The 21623-nt window shown below is 43.6% G+C and overlaps 1 protein-coding gene across 1 annotated transcript; it reads right to left on the bottom strand.

The window, feature by feature from the left end:
- Positions 1–608: 608 nt before the first annotated feature.
- Positions 609–20702, bottom strand: LOC118375795 (transmembrane 9 superfamily member 4-like). Its single transcript, XM_052484753.1, is given in 18 exon segments — positions 609–3615; positions 3940–3968; positions 3971–4013; positions 4194–4313; positions 6178–6241; positions 8788–8963; positions 11418–11501; positions 11612–11687; positions 12118–12199; positions 12384–12516; positions 12738–12920; positions 14439–14557; positions 14851–14974; positions 16098–16233; positions 16400–16556; positions 16764–16863; positions 17132–17245; positions 20380–20702. Coding segments are annotated over 18 exon segments (1926 nt in total). The 5' UTR covers positions 20416–20702; the 3' UTR covers positions 609–3465.
- Between the last annotated feature and the right edge of the window lie 921 nt (positions 20703–21623).

Raw genomic sequence — 21623 nt, forward strand, 5'->3', positions numbered from 1 at the left:
GAATTGGACGCTGAGGAACTTAACTGCTGACTCTCTCTACTGCTGTCCCGTTGACCAGGGCATGTTTCCTCCTCTACTTCCTGAAGTCAACAATCAACTCCTTTGTATAGCTGAGGTTGTTCCAGTTCCAGCCAATATCCAGCAACTTCCCACAGCCATTGGAAGAGGAGTGGGGCAACATTCCACAGGCCACAATTAACAGCCTGATCAACTCTATGCAAGGGGACATGTCACTCGTGCGGCATGAGGCAAATGGTGGTCACACCAGATACAGACTGGTTTTCTGATCCACGCCCCCCGACCTTTTGGTTTTACGCATCTGTCACCAACAGAAGCATATCTATACTCCCATTCATGTGAAGTCAATAGATTAGTGCCTAATGAATGTAATTAAAACAACCGATTTCCTTACATGAACTGTAAATCAGTCAAAATCGTTTAGTTTTATTCATTATTTATAAAAGACATATTTGGGGACAGAGCGAACAGGACGACAGAACTTCAGAAAGCATTACTTTGGCTTTTCTATATGAAAATTACCCACAATCCCTGCCGATCAAACATGTTTGTCTTAAATTAATAGTCTACTTTAAAGAGACGCATTCAAATTCCAACATCGCATCAGTACTTTATTAGTTTCAAAAATTATATCATTGGGCATTCTGTAAAGAAAAGGGGACAAGAAACAGGTTCTTAAAAATCATGCTTTTGGCTAAAACAATGACATGATAATTATATAGTCAAGAGTCCCCACTACAGCAAACCTCAGCAATACAACGTGTTGTATTTACACAGTCAACACTCATTCACACGCATACATACAACAGCTCTGGTCAGTCAAATGTACATCTGCAGGAAATCTCTCCAGAAATCTGTTTGTTGGGCCCAGGGGACGAAGTCTGTCCGTCTCTGAATCAGAGAGCAGTGAGAGCTGGCAGCTCAGGAACACTTTGACACTAAAGCCTGGTTCACACTGGCAGTTTGAAGTGACACAAATACAATTTCTTTGCATATCCAATTCAAATCTGTTCTTTTTCCTGCAGTCTAAACGGCCAAAACGTACATGGAATCTGATATTTCAAGTCATCTTCCCAGCCATGGCTTTTTCATTTGCCCTCAATTGGTTAAGACTTTTTTGGCATATCTTGATGCTTGCTAGCTACTCTGTTGACAGTTTGACCAAGAACATGTGGTAACTAACTAGGTTGTTTACAAAACAAATTAGTGAATGTTCTAAAAAGCTAAACAGCTACCTAACTAGCTAGTTAACTGCTGTGGATAACCAAAAAGGATTTGTTTTGAAAGTTGGATCATCTTTGTCCTTTGATGCTTTAAAAGTGTTTTTACACTATGACTTTCAACATGCAAAGCAACTGTGAAACTTCCTGTCGTTACTATGACAACTAGCGTAGCCTTGTCAGCAAATGACTGTCTGAACACACACACTTAATTTGGTCATTTGTAACTTGCTGTTCGGACAACAAAACAGCAAGTTGTTGTTGAAAAACGAACTGATTTGAGCATTAAGGCCTGCCGTGTGAACAAGGCTTTACAAAGGGAATGAAAAGACCGATACTGACTGTGGAGGTGAATGTGTGAGAGGGCAGAGAATGTGAGAGTGGAGAAGTATGATTCATTCAGTGATACACTACATGGTGAATGGAGTAATTCCCCCTCTGCACCAGTTCGATCCCTCTCTCTTCCAGTGCAGCTCTATCCCAACACCATCTGCTGGGCAAGACCACCAGACTGTCCTATGGTTGGTTGCTATGCTCTTCATCAAGGAAAAACTGGCAGGGTAATAACATTGACCTAAAAGGTTGCATTCCTGAAAGCTCAGCTCTCAAACATAAAAGACCCAGTTTCCTGGACCTAAATTAAACCTACTCCTGGACTCAAATGGACCTTTCAATGGTAATTCTCCATAGAGAATGATGTTTAATCCAGGACCGGGCTTAATCTGGGTCTGAGGAACTGGCCCATAGAATAACATAAATGGTAGTAAAAATATGCCCATGATAGAAAAGGTCTGGAATATTCTCAATCTCATTCACCCCACTTCCATTCAGTGGTGTAGGTCCCGTGTTATAGTCTACAGGATCTTCTGCATTTCAGACTCCACAATCAAGAGGAACTCCATCTACAAGACGACGACAACCACTAGTGGGGAATTCTAGCTGGGTAACAGAGTAAACCCAGTGAAGGATCTGCCCATTAATACAATAGGTTGACATGTAGTACCTTGTCGAACCTATCGACAATCTAAACCACATTGTCAATCTCACACAGCACCGACTTGGCTCGTGGTTTATGGGGAATAACTGTACTCCACTTTAGATGCTCAATGACAGACTCATGTTTAAGGTAATCCGAGAAGACATTGATGCTCAGGGACAACCGACAACGATAGTTAGAATAGCAGTGTCTCACTGACAACTCAAAACATGTAACGTGACCTTTATGAAACCAAGCAGTCATACTTAAAGAAATAATGCATAGTTCAGTGGGACCATGGAGCTGATTACCTCACCTCGTAATGCAATGTGTCCAACCATTTGAAACACATTGACCTAGGAGAAACAAAGCCCAGAAATTATATAGGTGAGTTGAAGGATTACTACTTTTCATCAAAATTGACATTTCGTTCCATAACATTTCATATTTCAACAGTCTTAAGCCCAAGTGGCTTCCCTGCAAGTAGTATTTAAAGAGAAAATTACATTTATGCTTCTCCACATTGAAATCTGGTCGCTTTAAAAGATACATTTTAGACAATCTGTTACCTTAAATTGTTTTCAGGGAGTCAAATAGAGAACGATTTGAGTTGTGGCTGATATGGTCCCATTTAAGTAAAAAAACAGAATATTTTAATATCCATGCCTATTCCAATGTTAGACGTCCATTTCCCAGCACATTTTCAGACAAAAAATAATACTTATTAGCGACGTTACAAGTGTGACCTCTGATCATAAACGTATCTGGAATAAAGATAAATAAACTTTACAGAGAGAGAGGGTGTGTGTGAAAGACGTTACGACTAAAATATCTTACTGATTTTAAAACAAAGTTAAATTCTGAACCAATGCACTTGAGTCGTCCTGTGGAACCCAGGCTTGCTCCAAAAGCAGACAGTAAAAGGTACAGAGACTGTTTCATTTGACATGCTTTGGCCCATGTGTGTACATGGTGAAACACAGTAGAAAACATTGACTGTCCAATAGGAAATCTCTGTGTCTCTGGACATCCAATAACAGGGAGGAAGATCGTTGAGTTTGCAGGCTGCGCGCCAGCTTACTGTCGTCTCTCCGTGCCTATTGGGGGGGGGAGGGGGTCTCTGTTCCACAAACACCACCTCACACGTCCATGTGTCCACACACACACACCAGTGATTGCTGGACATAAAGAATAAAAATGTAAAAAAATGAAAAATAATGTGACAAAAAAACAAACAGCAGAAACACAAACTCAGTCGATTTTGACGGCAGCGTAGATCTTCCGTATGAACATGTACGCTGCGTAAAACCCGATTGTCCCTGTAAGGAGCCAGAAGGACAGGACCATGAGAGCCGTGTAGCCAAAGTACAACAGGGAAGGAATAAACTCCACGATGTCCAGCTGGAAGAGAAACACAACGGCAACATGTTGTTAGACAGCTACCAGCCATTCTAGACAGCCATTCTAGACAGCCACCAGCCATTCTAGACAGCCACCAGCCATTCTAGACAGCCACCAGCCATTCTAGACAGCCACCAGCCATTCTAGACAGCTACCAGCCATTCTAGACAGCTACCAGCCATTCTAGACAGCTACCAGCCATTCTAGACAGCTACCAGCCATTCTAGACAGCTACCAGCCATTCTAGACAGCTACCAGCCATTCTAGACAGCTACCAGCCATTCTAGACAGCTATTCAAAAGTTCATCTCAAAACCTTCTAGACCTTGCTGACAAAGTAGAAAACAGCCATTCGTAGAAGGCAGCTACCAGGAAGGTCCGCCACCACCACCGGTAGTCCTGCAGGAGACAGACCACACAGTTGGGCACATGTATGTGACGTCACAACTCACCAATCATACCTCCCGTCTCTATCAACTTCTACTGTGGTTGAGAACTGAACTTCTGTTCACACTCAATGCTTTCACTATGCAATGCCCCATACACACACAGCAGCCAAACAGCAGGGCACCGCCTCACCTCTGCACAGAGCTGGAAGTAGACCATGACGATACTAATCTGGGAGCAGGACACCACCAGGATGATGAACACCAGGAAGAGGAAACCAAACAGGTAGTAGAACTGGTTCTCCCAGATGGCCTGCAGAGGGAGGATTTACAGTCAGACAACACCTATTAGACCAGTGCCACGCACGGCAGAGACACGGGCTTAGACTCCGAACACGCACGGCAGAGACACGGGCTTAGACTCCGAACACGCACGGCAGAGACACGGGCTTAGACTCACACGCACGGCAGAGCCCTTAGACTAACACACGGCAGAGACACGGGCTTAGACTCAAACACGCACGGCAGAGACACGGGCTTAGACTCCGAACACGCACGGCAGAGACACGAGCTGAACACGCACGGCAGAGACACGGGCTTAGACTAACACTGGGAGACACGGGCTTAGACACCACCAGGATTAGATGAACACGCAGGAAGACACGGGCTTAACCAAACACGCACGGCAGAGACACTGGCTTAGACTCCCACGATGGCCACGGGCTTAGACAGACGGGCAGGACACGGGCTTAGACTAACACGTCAGACAGACACGGGCTTAGACTAGACGGCAGAGACACGGGCTGACCAACACGCACGGCAGAGACACGGGCTTAGACTCCGAACACGCACGGCAGAGACACGGGCTTAGACTCCGAACACGCACGGCAGAGACACGGGCTTAGACTCCGAACACGCACGGCAGAGACACGGGCTTAGACTCCGAACACGCACGGCAGAGACACGGGCTTAGACTCCGAACACGCACGGCAGAGACACGGGCTAGACCAATACTGGGCTGTTTTAGACATTCAGAAGGGTGAAGAATAAAAATCCCTGCTGAGGACAAATAGAGAGACAACTGTACAAATGATCACTAACCCAAAACAGGTCTAAAATAGACCAAAACTCTGAATATTACAACTTCCCCTGGTGTCCTTACTAATAGTGAGCGCACAACTTCTTCCCTACCAGCGAAATAAGGAAATTCTGACGAGTGCGACAAAGTTGAGGATATTTTTCAATGAAAGGACAGTAAAGTAGGAAGCCCATGTTTTAAATTAAGCAATAAGGCGCGAGGAGGTGTGGTATATGGCCAATATACCACGGCTAAGGGCTGTTCTTAGCCATGACTTAAAGCATCCGACACCGAGAAAAGACGACACACAATATGTGGGTCTCAAAACAGAGACCAGTAATACAACAGAAACTGTAGCAGCTGGCTGTCACTGCTTTTTTGGTTTGGTGTTTACAGAACAGTTGTGGCTTTTTCGAATAATATCAACTAGTCGAAATGCCCCAAAAGTAAAAAAAAAAAAATCTATATTTTTTGCTCTACTCTCTTGACCAATCAGAGTGAAGCAAAATGCCACCACAGCAGATAGTGGGTAATGTGTCTAGGCCATGTGACATCTGAAGTAGCTCAATGTGCGGTACATAAAAACTACATTCTAAAGTTTGTTGTTTTATTAAATTATTTAGAATGTCACGGTATATCCTTGCGTGTAACAATGTAACATGAACAATTAAAAATGTATACAAAAGCTTTTTCCATAGTTAAAAAATAAACCTACATTTTTTTACAAATAAAACACTCACAGGTGTTAATTCCTAAGTCCGTTGGGATATCCGATTAACTGTACCCATCCCCTAGTGGTGTCTCCCTGTTGTAACTTGTAATAAACCAGAGCCATTTGATGGACTTCACCTCCGGTTCCCCTCTACACTCCTATTTCAACAGGCTACAATAGAACAAGGCTACAATATAACAAGGCTACAATATAACAAGGCTACAATATAACAAGGCTACAATATAACAAGGCTACAATATAACAAGGCTACAATATAACAAGGCTACAATAGAACAAGGCTACAATAGAGCAAGGCTACAATAGAACAAGGCTACAATAGAACAAGGCTACAATAGAACAAGGCTAGAGGAAAGGACTTCTACTCACACTGAAGATGAAGAAAAGCTCTATGAACATGGCACCAAACGGTAGAATCCCAGCCATCAGGATGCTTTAAAAAGAAGAGAGAATGTTATGACACTGCATTAGGATTAACAGTGATTTAATGACAAGTTGTGTGACTGGATATGAGGAAAGGTTTTGCTCCCCAGCAGGTATTCCCAAACTGGGGTACACCAAATAAAAATGTGATTCACATTAAAATACAAATATTTTTCTTCACATTTTCAAACAGTCCATTTATATTTTCCAACGGGGCTATACATTTGGGTGAGTTCGGGTGAGTTTTGGGTGAGTGACCCCACTCTTCCACCAAGGCACCTGCAAGTTCCCGGACATTTCAGGGGGGGGCCCTAGATCAGGGCTCTTCGCCAGCCATGCAGGAAATCGCGCACAGAACGAGCAGTATGGCTGGTGGCACTGTCATGCTGGAGGGACATGTCATGATGAGCCTGCAGTAAGGTTCCCACATGAGGGTGGAGGATGTCTTCGCCTGTAACTCACGGCGTTGCGATTGCTTGCAATGACAACAAGCTCAGTCCGATGATGCTGTGACACCCCAGACCATGACAGACCCCCCACCTCCAAATCGATCCTGCTCCAGAATACAGGCCTCGGTGTAACGTTCATTCCTTTGACGATAAACGCGAATTTGACCATCATCCCTGGTGAGATAAAACCACGACGCGTCAGTGAAGAGCACTTTGACAGTCCAGTCTGGTCCAGCAACGGTGGGTTTGTTCCCACAGGCGACGTTGTTGTTGCTGATGTCTGGTGAGGACCTGCCTGACAAGCCCTCAGTCCAGCCTCTCTCTGCCCATTGTGGACAGTCTGAGCACTGATGGAGGGATTGTGTATTCCTGGTGTAACTCAGGCAGTTGTTGTTGCCATCCTGTACGGTCTGTCCTGTCTCCCTGTAGCGCTGTCTTAGGCGTCTCACAGTACGGACGTTGCAATTTAGTGCCCTGGCTACATCTGCAGTCCTCATGCCTCCCTGCAGCATGCCTAAGGCACGTTCACGCAGATGAGCAGGGACCCTGGGCATCTTTCTTTTGGTGTTTTTCAGAGTCAGCAGAAATGTCCTAAGTTTTCATAACTGTGACCTTAATTGCCTACCGTGGCGGCAGGTCGCCTAGTGGTTAGAGCATTGGACTAGTAACCGAAAGGTTGCAAGATCGAATCCCTGAACTGACACAGTAAAAATTCCATCGTTCTACCCTTGAACAGGCAGTTAACACACTGTGTTCCTAGGCCGTCATTGAAAATAAGAATTTGTTCTTAACTGACTTGCCTGGTTAAATAAAGGTTAAAAAAAATAAAACAGTCTGTAAGCTGTGTCTTAACAACCGTTCCACAGGTGCATGTTCATTAATTGTTTATGGTTCATTGAACAAGCATGCAGCTGGTGGCCACACCAGATACTGACGGTTACTTTTGATTTTGAACCCCCCCTTTGTTCATGGACACATTATTCCATGTCTGTTAGTCACATGTCTGTGGAACTTCTTCAGTGTTTGAACCCTTTTACAATGTACATCTGAAGTGATTTGGATTTTTAAGAATTATCTTTGAAAGACAGGGTCCTGAAAAAGGGACGTTTCTTTTTTTGCTGAGTTTATATTCAATGTGCGGGACAAAATTGAGGCTCATTAAGACGTTGGAGCTCTTCTCTGTATGCATTAACAAAGACAACACACAGGTCTTTCCATATGTTTGATTTTTTGTGTGCAAATAAACTCAAGCTTACGGACAATGTCAAATGTGATATAGCGAAGCACATGGGTGAGCTGGGTGCGCAATTACGCAGGTACTCTCCTGAAGCAGAAGACAAACAGCTGGATTCGTTATCCCTTTCATGCCCTGCCTCCAGTCCACTTACCCATATCTGAACAAGAGAGCCTCATGTTATTTAATCAGAAGCCACTGCCAGATTTCTGGATTGGGCTGCGCTCAGTATCCTGCCGTGGCAAATTGCGCTGTTAAGGCACTGATTGCAACCACGTACCTATGTGGGAGTGGGTTCTCAGCCCCCACTAGTACGAAAACTAAATACAGGCACAGACTGTTTGGAAAATGATTTAAGACTGAGACTCTCTCCAATACAACCCAACATTGCAGTTATGTGCATCCCTTTCAAGCACACCCTTCTCATTAACCTGTGGTGAGTTATTCACAATTTTTGATGAACAAAAGGTTTTATATGTAAGATAGTTAAATGAAGAGCAAAATTATTGATTATTATTATTTGTGCCCTGGTCCTATAAGAGTTCTTTGTCACTTCCCACGAGCCAGGTTGTGACAAAAACTCACACTCATTCTTATGTTTAATAAATGGATCGTATAGTATGTGTGTGGCAGGCTTACGATGATGACTAAAAACAACATTTGAGAGTGCGCTGACCTTGGTGCTAGAGGGGGTACAGCTGACCTTGGTGCTAGAGGGGGTACAGCTGACCTTGGTGCTAGAGGGGGTACAGCTGACCTTGGTGCTAGAGGGGGTACAGCTGGAGGTTGAATGTTTGGAGTACAGGACTATAAAAAGTTCAGGAACCACTGCTCTAGAACATAGCAGTAGGCAGGCTTGACAAGGACACTCACCCCACAAACTTGTTCATGTACCAGCGCTGCTCAGGCACCTGGCGAGGGATCTGATTGGTGCGGACAGGGTTATCGTACGGCTGCTTGCGGAAGCCAAAGTAGTAGCCCAAGTAGACCAGCGGCATGGAGATACCGAACCACATGCAGAGTAGAGCCAGCATGGTGGTGAAGGGGACCTGAGGAGGGAGGGGGGAGATGGTGTGATTGATGTCAACACAAGACATCACAGTCCTATTTCAACTAAGATATATAGTCCTTACTATGCTGTGAGGTAGACACAGTGAGTGAATGTGTTGTTGATATACAGTGGGCCTGTACATAGTGAATGTGTTGTTGCTATACAGTGGGCCTGTATATAGTGAATGTGTTGATGCTATATAGTGAATGTGTTGTTGCTATACAGTGGGCCTGTACATAGTGAATGTGTTGTTGCTCTACAGTGGGCCTGTATATAGTGAATGTGTTGTTGCTCTACAGTGGGCCTGTATATAGTGAATGTGTTGTTGCTATACAGTGGGCCTGTACATAGTGAATGTGTTGTTGCTATACAGTGGGCCTGTACATAGTGAATGTGTTGTTGCTATATAGTGAATGTGTTGATGCTATACAGTGGGCCTGTACATAGTGAATGTGTTGTTGCTCTACAGTGGGCCTGTATATAGTGAATGTGTTGTTGCTATACAGTGAATGTGTTGTTGCTATACAGTGGGCCTGTATATAGTGAATGTGTTGGTGATATATAGTGAATGTGTTGTTGATATACAGTGGGCCTGTATATAGTGAATGTGTTGTTGCTATACAGTGGGCCTGTATATAGTGAATGTGTTGTTGCTATACAGTGGGCCTGTATATAGTGAATGTGTTGTTGCTATACAGTGAATGTGTTGTTGCTATACAGTGGGCCTGTATATAGTGAATGTGTTGTTGCTATATAGTGAATGTGTTGATGCTATACAGTGGGCCTGTATATAGTGAATGTGTTGTTGCTATATAGTGAATGTGTTGTTGCTATACAGTGGGCCTGTATATAGTGAATGTGTTGGCCTGGGCCTGTATATAGTGAATGTGTTGTTGCTATACAGTGGGCCTGTATATAGTGAATGTGTTGTTGATATATAGTGAATGTGTTGATGCTATACAGTGGGCCTGTACATAGTGAATGTGTTGTTGATATATAGTGAATGTGTTGATGCTATACAGTGGGCCTGTATATAGTGAATGTGTTGTTGCTATACAGTGGGCCTGTACATAGTGAATGTGTTGTTGCTATACAGTGGGCCTGTACATAGTGAATGTGTTGTTGATATATAGTGAATGTGTTGATGCTATACAGTGGGCCTGTATATAGTGAATGTGTTGTTGCTATATAGTGAATGTGTTGATGCTATACAGTGGGCCTGTATATAGTGAATGTGTTGATGCTATACAGTGGGCCTGTATATAGTGAATGTGTTGATGCTATACAGTGGGCCTGTATATAGTGAATGTGTTGTTGCTATACAGTGGGCCTGTACATAGTGAATGTGTTGTTGCTATACAGTGAATGTGTTGTTGCTATACAGTGGGCCTGTACATAGTGAATGTGTTGTTGATATATAGTGAATGTGTTGATGCTATATAGTGAATGTGTTGTTGCTATACAGTGGGCCTGTATATAGTGAATGTGTTGTTGATATATAGTGAATGTGTTGATGCTATACAGTGGGCCTGTATATAGTGAATGTGTTGTTGATATACAGTGGGCCTGTACATAGTGAATGTGTTGTTGATATATAGTGAATGTGTTGTTGCTATATAGTGAATGTGTTGATGCTATACAGTGGGCCTGTATATAGTGAATGTGTTGTTGATATACAGTGGGCCTGTACATAGTGAATGTGTTGTTGATATATAGTGAATGTGTTGTTGATATATAGTGAATGTGTTGTTGATATATAGTGAATGTGTTGTTGATATATAGTGAATGTGTTGATGCTATATAGTGAATGTGTTGATGCTATATAGTGAATGTGTTGATGCTATACAGTGGGCCTGTACATAGTGAATGTGTTGTTGATATATAGTGGGCTATATATAGTGAATGTGTTGTTGCTATATAGTGAATGTGTTGTTGATATATAGTGGGGCTATATATAGTGAATGTGTTGTTGATATATAGTGAATGTGTTGTTGATATATAGTGGGCATATATAGTGAATGTGTTGTTGCTATACAGTGGGCCTGTATATAGTGAATGTGTTGTTGATATACAGTGGGCCTGTACATAGTGAATGTGTTGTTGATATATAGTGAATGTGTTGTTGCTATATAGTGAATGTGTTGATGCTATACAGTGGGCCTGTATATAGTGAATGTGTTGATGCTATACAGTGGGCCTGTATATAGTGAATGTGTTGTTGATATACAGTGGGCCTGTACATAGTGAATGTGTTGTTGATATAGTGAATGTGTTGTTGATATACAGTGGGCCTGTACATAGTGAATGTGTTGTTGATATATAGTGAATGTGTTGTTGATATACAGTGGGCCTGTACATAGTGAATGTGTTTCTGTTAAACAGTGGGCCTGTACATAGTGAATGTGTTGCTGTTAAACAGTGGGCCTGTAATGGAGGAGACTAGCTAGCTCACGGCTCCAGACGAGTGCTCTCCCCAGATGAAACAGTTGAGAACGAAGCAGATGCAGAAGACCACGGCAGGGTACAGAGTGGCCGTCTGCAGGCAGAGCGGAAGAGAAACAGTCCCACATGAACAGTAGGCAACAGGACACTGTTTCCTTAAACATACAGCATTAGCCATTGATAGCGTTCATTTGTAGTACTCACACAGAATGCTCCCTTCTTCCACCGATGGCCTTTCAGTGTGCGGTAGAGTCTGCCGGCAAAGTACCCACCGAACACACTAGGAAGAGAAAACAGTCATACGGATGGCCCTCCCACAGCCAGAGGCCCCAGTCCCAAATGGACCCCTATGGAGCTCTATACTACACCCAATTTGTGTGTGGATAGGGGCGGCAGCGTAGCCTAGTGGTTAGAGTGTTGGACTAGTAACCAAATCTGTCGTTCTGCCCCTGAACAGGCAGTTAACCCACTGTTCCTAGGCCGTCATTGAAAATAAGAATTTGTTCTTAACTGACTTGCCTAGTTAAATAAAGGTAAAATAAATAAAAATCGGAGAGGATTTGTAAGCAACATCTAAAATCACTCGCTCCACCACACCCTCTGACAAGCTAGGTGGAAGTCCCCCCCCCCCAATACTGCTTATACTTATCAAAAATGTCCACAAGTGTGATTGGGCTTGAGAAATAAGGAGGGCAACTCTCGTGTCTTACCCCATGAACATAAACAGGAAGCAGGAAGTGGTCATCAGGGCCCCTCTACTGGAAGGCGACAGCATCCCCAACATGGCCACGACTACAGGACAAATAGCACAGCAGCTTCAGCCCCATGTCACAGAGACAAACAACCACGATTTCATCTCCAGTTGTAATGTCTGGATATGGGTCATCCATCACAATGCACGTCATTGATGGAAATGCCAGTTGATAAGAGTACTATTGAAGAGGTTTTAGGAGTCGTTTTTTTACAGCCCACTTACAGATAACGATGAGGATCATGCAGAAGAGCTGTATGCCCGAGCCCAGCAGAGAGCTGAGGATCATGGGATACTGTGGAGGTCTGAACACGTCTCCATGGACATTCTTCCAGCCCGACTCCTCCATGGTGTCCTCCTAACAAAGACAGACATGGGTATTTTACAGACACTACCCACATTCATTCACACAACACGAAGAAGCAAATACTTTTCTTGAGAGGGTGAACACAACACATTTTGAAATCTCCGCAGTCTCACACGTATTTAACTGAGTCTCTCTCTCTGCAGCTACAGACACAAAGTGTCGTCAGAAGCCAAAGCCATGTCATATTTAGCAGAGTGAGTGGGGTCTCTTACTATGTCATCCTCTCTGTTGTAGTTGGCGATGTCCTTCCTCAGGGTCCTGATGATGATCATACTGAGGATCCCAGAGAGGAAGAAGACCACCACCACTGAGTTGACGATGGAGAACCAGTGGATCTGCACGTCACTCATGGTCAGGTAGGTGTCCCAGCGAGATGCCCACTTCACCTGGCTCTCCTACAGGGCAGACAAACGGGCTCCATTTCTATTTCTTTAGGAAGGAGAGTCCTTAATGAGACCCAAGGGGTCTTTATCTAGAGAACCTTGCATTACAAGACAACCAATTACACAATCAAGGAGCCTAGCAAACAAAGAAAAATATATTTAACAAAAACAAATAACCGCATTCCTCAGTGAAGAGGTCCATTAACAACAACAACGTAGCCAGCTAAGTGAAGAGGTCCATTAACAACAACAACGTAGCCAGCTAAGTGAAGAGGTCCATTAACAACAACAACGTAGCCAGCTAAGTGAAGAGGTCCATTAACAACAACAACGTAGCCAGCTAAGTGAAGAGGTCCATTAACAACAACAACGTAGCCAGCTAAGTGAAGAGGTCCATTAACAACAACAACGTAGCCAGCTAAGTGAAGAGGTCCATTAACAACAACAACGTAGCCAGCTAAGTGAAGAGGTCCATTAACAACAACAACGTAGCCAGCTAAGTGAAGAGGTCCATTAACAACAACAACGTAGCCAGCTAAGTGAAGAGGTCCATTAACAACAACAACGTAGCCAGCTAAGTGAAGAGGTCCATTAACAACAACAACGTAGCCAGCTAAGTGAAGAGGTCCATTAACAACAACAACGTAGCCAGCTAAGTGAAGAGGTCCATTAACAACAACAACGTAGCCAGCTAAGTGAAGAGGTCCATTAACAACAACGTAGCCAGCTAAGTGAAGAGGTCCATTAACAACAACGTAGCCAGCTAAGTCAAGAGGTCCATTAACAACAATAACGTAGCCAGCTAAGTGAAGAGGTCCATTAACAACAACAACGTAGCCAGCTAAGTGAAGAGGTCCATTAACAACAACAACGTAGCCAGCTAAGTGAAGAGGTCCATTAACAACAACAACGTAGCCAGCTAAGTGAAGAGGTCCATTAACAAGGAAAACTAAACTGAAGAGGTCCATTAACAACAACAACGTAGCCAGCTAAGAGAAGAGGTCCATTAACAACAACAACGTAGCCAGCTAAGTGAAGAGGTCCATTAACAACAACAACGTAGCCAGCTAAGTGAAGAGGTCCATTAACAACAACAATGTAGCCAGCTAAGTGAAGAGGTCCATTAACAACAACAACGTAGCCAGCTAAGTGAAGAGGTCCATTAACAACAACAACGTAGCCAGCTAAGTGAAGAGGTCCATTAACAACAACAACGTAGCCAGCTAGAAGAGGTCCATTAACAACAACAACGTAGCCAGCTAAGTGAAGAGGTCCATTAACAACAACGTAGCCAGCTAAGTGAAGAGGTCCATTAACAACAACGTAGCCAACTAAGTGAAGAGGTCCATTAACAACAACGTAGCCAGCTAAGTGAAGAGGTCCATTAACAACAACGTAGCCAGCTAAGTCAAGTGACATTCTATTTGAAGTGCATCACAACGTTTCACATTTTACAGAGGAAAATCTAAACTCTTTGCCGTTGCTAAAAACCTAAAGATAGAACATGAAGAGAAGGGCCGTGCCTCTTACCTCCCAGCGGACAGAGTAGGTGAAAAGAACGTCATTGTCCTTGGAGGGGTCAATCTCCTGAGGAGCTGAGTTAGTGGCCTCGGGCAGGGTACACAACCCCTTATCAGCCGCCTTTAGGTCTGCAGAGGGATCCATACAGAGAATTAACATAGAAGGGGGAGAATAGAAAAACACTGTATTTCACAGGAGGTTGGTGGCACCTTAATTGGGGAGGAAGGGCACATGGTAATAACTGGAGTGGAATAGGTGGAACGGTATCAACATGGTTTCCATGTGTTTGAAGCCATTTGCGCCGTTCCAGACCTTACTATGAGCCGACCTCCACTCCTGTATTTTTTTTAATGCTTGAATACACTGTGTTTATTGGGCTCAAATAACCTGTTCGTACCTCAGTAAGGACACTGTAACTTACCCTCCACCTTGACACTCTGGGGAACCACCTCAAAACGAACAACTCTGTAGTTGTGCTCTTCCCCCTCCTCCAGCTTCTCCTTGTGGTAGTAGATGATGAAGGACAGGTGGTTGTGGAGGTAGAACTATAGTAGAGACACAACATACTGTAGGACAGGTAGAACTATAGTAGAGACACAACATACTGTAGGACAGGTAGAACTATAGTAGAGACACCACATACTGTAGGACAGGTAGAACTATAGTAGAGACACAATATACTGTATGACAGGTAGAACTATAGTAGAGACACAATATACTGTATGACAGGTAGAACTATAGTAGAGACACAATATACTGTATGACAGGTAGAACTATAGTAGAGAGACAATATACTGTATGACAGGTAGAACTATAGTAGAGACACAATATACTGTAGGACAGGTAGAACTATAGTAGAGACACAATATACTGTAGGACAGGTAGAACTATAGTAGAGACACAATATACTGTAGGACAGGTAGAACTATAGTAGAGACACAATATACTGTAGGACAGGTAGAACTATAGTAGAGACACAATATACTGTAGGACAGGTAGAACTATAGTAGAGACACAATATACTGTAGGACAGGTAGAACTATAGTAGAGACACAATATACTGTAGGACAGGTAGAACTATAGTAGAGACACAATATACTGTAGGACAGGTAGAACTATAGTAGAGACACAAAATACTGTAGGACAGGTAGAACTATAGTAGACACACAATATACTGTAGGACAGGTAGAACTATAGTAGAGACACAATATACTGTAGGACAGGTAGAACTATAGTAGAGACAACATACTGTAGGACAGGTACCAGAGAGAACAGAACACAAAACACCCTAAAGCAGGGTTTCTTAAACTATGGTTTGACTTGGGACCCAAAGTAGGCCCTGGGCATGTGAGAGGATTGTGAGTTAACTATAATCACACACTATTTTTTTTTATTAATTTGGGTCGTTGAAGGACGAGTTTGGTCTCGGGTGGACGGTCAAGTTGTCATTTGGGCCTCAAGCTGAAATGTTTTTAAGATCCTCTGCCCAACAAGATCTGTTGTATAAAAACAAATGGTACATCTAGAAAAACCCCCAGCTGTCTTCACATCTGAAAAGTGTAGGGGGTGAAATAGAAGGATTCAGCGTTCCACTCCCCTAATCTCATTCAGATGTGTCCATGCTCTCTCTCCACCCTTTAGTTATGCCCTTGTAAAGAGGTTCAGTACCTTGCTGTTGTCAGTGAAGCCCAACCTGTAGCCGTGTTCAAACTGAACATCCTTCACCACCTCCTTGTCCTCAGCCCCTGCCTCTATGTTGGTGTTGAACTCCAGCCGCGTAGCCACTGGGAGGTTGTCTGCAATGCTGTGGGCGTTTATAGACAGGATTAACATGGACCATACAGCAGCATTTCACACAGTTACCTGATAAATGCGCTGCCTAATTGTATTGATCCAATGGTAGATGATTCACAGGCATGCTGACTGTTTCTTAAAAAGGTGAGAAAGAGTAATGAGGCAAGGGAACTCACAGGTGAACATAGTACTCCTCCTGAATTCGCTCAGCCACCAGCTTACTCTGCTGCACGTTGAGTTTCAGCTTGGCACAAACCACCTCACACTTCCTGTCCTGGGTCATGAGTACGGAGTACAGGGTGTTGACAATACGGTCCCCGCGTAACACCTCCCCTGCACACACACAGAATAACACGTCAATAGGACTTCTTGGTGAGGGCCTTGAGGTGCAACGGATGATAATAAATCACATGCAAAGACAAGTCATCAGCAAATACACACAGTACACAAGCAAAGAGTAAACCTTCCAAACAGCGACACAAGACGCTTGAAACAACACATCTGCATGAGAGGAGAGCAGAGAGAGAGATGCTTACTTACCCAGGTTCTCTGCTTTGTACACCACTTTATCAGGCTGACAGAAGGGCAGGGAGTAGTATTCATATGGAAGCTGAGTGCGGGAGCTGGTCAGCTTCACAGCCTGGTGGGGGAATCAATATGCACATTCATTTGAGTGACTGACCTGCCAACTGCATGCAAATAGGCTACACAACCAATACCCAGTTCTCACCTCAGTCTGCCTTGGAAAAGCATTTGAGCTAAAACAGGCTTTTGTCTCTGTATCAAAATGAGGTTATGATAACATACATCATCATACTTAGAAAACCAGACAACGGCAACTTACGAGTATTATGCTGATTAGACATAAAAAGGCTAGGAGGAGTAGGACACGTTTCTGCTTAGTTTACCTTGATGTCTACAGCACTGTTCTGGTGGAAGTTCATAGGAGCAACTCCAGGCACGTAAAAGGCCTGGACTCCTCCAGGCAACAAGGACAACAGCAGAAGGGCCAACCACGTCGCCTGCAACACACAAAAGGACTAGTTGCCACATACCCACAATGGAAATTGAGCAATCAATGGAGAGTGGAGGCGCCGTCGGGACATGTAAGGTGAGACACATTTTTCAACCTGAGATGATGGTTATCAGATTCAAATGTAGTAGGTTTATTGGTGCACAGTATCAAGCACAATCCAAGATGTCTCAATCACTTACACACAACTTTGAGAGTGTACTTGGCATGGACCTAAAGTGTGGCGCATCTAACCAGTTACAGTGGCTAGACCGCAGGCCTACACAGCCCACTGATGGTATAGAAACACCTTAATATCTCAACATCTCTAGTTTGCGGACGACACAACAGCGGTAGGCTTGATTACCAACAACGACGAGACGGCCTACAGGCAGGAGGTGAGGGCCCTCGGAGTGTGGTGTCAGGAAAATAACCTCACACTCAACGTCAACAAAACTAAGGAGATGATTGTGGACTTCAGGAAACAGCAGAGGGAACACCCCCCTATCCACATCGATGGAACAGTAGTGGAGAGGGTAGCAAGTTAAGTTCCTCGGCATACACATCACAGACAAACTGAATTGGTCCACTCACACAGACAGCATCGTGAAGAAGGCGCAGCAGCGCCTCTTCAACCTCAGGAGGCTGAAGAAATTTGGCTTGTCACCAAAAGCACTCACAAACTTCTACAGATGCACAATCGAGAGCATCCTGGCGGGCTGTATCACCGCCTGGTACGGCAACTGCTCCGCCCTCAACCGTAAGGCTCTCCAGAGGGTAGTGAGGTCTGCACAACGCATCACCGGGGTCAAACTACCTGCCCTCCAGGACACCTACACCACCCGATGTTACAGGAAGGCCATAAAGATCATCAAGGACAACAACCACCCGAGCCACTGCCTGTTCACCCCGCTACCATCCAGAAGGAGAGGTCAGTACAGGTGCATCAAAGCTGGGACCGAGAGACTGAAAAACAGCTTCTATCTCAAGGCCATCAGACTGTTAAACAGCCACCACTAACATTGAGTGGCTGCTGCCAACACACTGTCATTGACACTGACACAACTCCAGCCACTTTAATGATGGGAATTGATGGGAAATGATGTAAATATAAACAACTTTAAACAATGCTACCTTATATAATGTTACTTACCCTACATTATTAATCTCATATGCATACGTATATACTGTACTCTATATCATCGACTGCATCCTTATGTAATACATGTATCACTAGCCACTTTAACTATGCCACTTTGTTTACATACTCATCTCATATGTATATACTGTACTCGATACCATCTACTGTATCTTGCCTATGCTGCTCTGTACCATCACTCATTCATACATCCTTATGTACATATTCTTTATCCCCTTACACTTACACTGTGTATAAGACAGTAGTTTTGGAATTGTTAGTTAGATTACTTGTTGGTTATTACTGCATTGTCGGAACTAGAAGCATTTCGCTACACTCGCATTAACATCTGCTAACCATGTGTATGTGACAAATAACATTTGATTTGATATGATCTTGTGGATTATCTACTGTATGCTTAAGGGTGTTACAATAACACTGCATGACACATATTAGAACAATACATCATTTTAAAGCTGGGGTGGGAGGTCACCTTAACCAGGGTTCCCAGATCCAGGTTAAACCTAGTACTGGACAACAGAAAATGTACAGATGGGAAATTGCATTGAATGTGCAGGCTATATAAATCCCTTTCACTCAGATTGAGTGAGCTCAAGATTTAGCAGGCAAACATGGGCCTTCTACTAAAACTAAATGTCACACCAGTCAAACCGGATTTTCCTTTCCTGTCTGGAGTGCTTGAAACACCCTACTGTATCCATGACTCTAATCAGACAGTCACGATTCTGCATTGGTTCTGGGGATGGGCGGGGGACAAGCATGAACATTCTGTGTTAGCAGTGAAACGTTAAAACACTGAAAAGATACATGTTGATAAAAACAATAACAAACCAAACAACCCAATGTAGCCAAAGTTACCGTATTAATCTCGTTTCAAATGATTCATTTGCTAGGCAGCTACAGGTGTTTGTTAGCTCCCTCTCTGTATAAAAATGAGTATGACAATATCCACACTCACAATAGCACACTTAACTAGCTAACGTTAACTAAATAGCTAGGTGACATTATTAGTAAATTGTTTTGATGTGAATGTCAACTAAATACGCCACATAGAATCTCATCAAGGAGATCGCCTTTGGCTACATTTATATAATACACACAATGCGAAAATGCATAGCTAGCCAGCGAACCAAGTAACGTCAGCATTCGCCACGCAACGTCAGCATTCGCCACGCAACGTCAGCATTCGCCACGCAACGTCAGCATTCGCCACGCAACGTCAGCATTCGCCACGCAACGTCAGCATTCGCCACGCAACGTCAGCATTCGCCACGCAACGTCAGCATTCGCCACGCAACGTCAGCATTCGCCACGCAACGTCAGCATTCGCCACGCAACGTCAGCATTCGCCACGCAACGTCAGCATTCGCCACGCAACGTCAGCATTCGCCACGCAACGTTAGCTAACTAAACTGGCTATGGTGCTCGAACGAGCCAATTACCACATGAAAACGACCTGCTTTGCATTCCCAGTTGCTACAAACGTTTAGAAAGCGTATGCGTAGCTAATGTTAGATTATGATTGAAACTAATTCACTAGCCAAGTTAGCTAACCTTACATTTCTGTAGGAGCTTGTTGGCTAGACAGATAACAGCCCAGCTACGCAAAAGCAAGGGGCTACGAAGTCAAGTATTACTGTTAACTGTCAACCGTAACGGTAACCGAAATACATGTCCTTTCTGGTCAACATACAGTAAGAATTAAGGAACAGTATTGTATTGTGGATTTACGCTTGATAACACATTTGACAAGTTAGCTAGTTAGCGTCGTCAACACCAGCCTACTACTAGCACTTCTGCACCATTGACAAACCAACAATGTAGAAGGACACCACATTTAAATACCGTTAAATCATAACTTTTTATTTCACTTGATAAAGTAAACTCGGATATGAAGAATAACACAACAATATGCTTGTAGTTGAAGGTAGACAGTGAAATCTGACAGATGTTTGAAGAACAAAATTGTATTGCTTCCCACTTACCATCGCCGCGGCCGCCATCTTGAATACACGTGTCATTCGTGACGTGAAGGAACCAAAATCCGGTCGTCATACTGAGGAGACTGGTGAATCAGTGATGCCAATTTAGCAATTATGTTGCTAGATTTGGCAACTTTTCAGACTACCCTGGCAAACTTTTTTTTCTCAAACAGCACCTAACAACAAATTTAGCCACTTTTAAAAAATGTATTTGGAACTTTTAGCAACTTTTGAAAAGTGACTCAAATGCTTAAAATGCACGCATTTTCCCTCTAAATGACACAAAACCGATTTTTCTCTATCACACACTCAGTCACAACACACGTGCCTGGCTGCAAAAGTGCATCGGCAGCAGGCGCTCAGCTCGTGCACAGGCAGCAGAAGGCCTGCTGCAATTTCAGCAAATTTCAAATCATTGTTGGCTGACTGCAGCAGCCAGACAAACCCAATGAATATAGTTGGTCACAAATGTTTGATCTTCAACAGAACTTAAAACAAAAATCAACATGTATCAATCAAAATTGTACAGCCAGAAGTTCAGAAAAGAGTCTGTACCTGAATTTAAAGGTTGGCTGAAGCCAGTAATTGGGGATGATTGTCAGGCATACTGAGCCTACTGCAAATCAGATATGCTTGCAACAATGTATGACATCAAAAAACATAGCATATAAATAAATCAAAACCGTACAACCCCACAACACAGTCTACATTACCACAGTTGGTTAAGAAAGTGGATAACTGCAAAAGCGCAGAAGCTCCTATGGCAATGGCCACTGCGGAGCGTTGTTCGCTGCTAGCATGCAACCATTTAGGTATGGCTTGCAAAGCTGCCTTTTCAGATTCTGTGGCAGCAACAAACTTCCAAGTGCACAGAAATTATTAGGGGAGTACTGGCTCCTTATTTTCTCCAAAGGGTATCATCAGATGTGGGGAGATGAGAAGTTCAGTCTCCTTTTGGATGAGTCCACTGATGTCAGTGTCTTGACATACCTCTGTTTGTGTTAGAAGATAATAAATTACCTATCATGTTAAACAGTCTCTCTGTTTGTGTTGGAGAATGATATCAATCATGTTAAACAGTCTCTCTGTTTGTGTTAGAGAATGATATCAATCATGTTAAACAGTCTCTCTGTTTGTGTTAGAGAATGATACCAATCATGTTGCTATCTTTGGCCCAGTGCCCCCAGGCTAGCAGTACTTCCCGTGCCCCTCTCCTCTCTATCTCTGTACACACAGCATAGTGACTG

Source organism: Oncorhynchus keta, chromosome 28, assembly GCF_023373465.1.
Source record: "Oncorhynchus keta strain PuntledgeMale-10-30-2019 chromosome 28, Oket_V2, whole genome shotgun sequence".
In the NCBI taxonomy this organism is placed as follows: domain Eukaryota; kingdom Metazoa; phylum Chordata; class Actinopteri; order Salmoniformes; family Salmonidae; genus Oncorhynchus; species Oncorhynchus keta.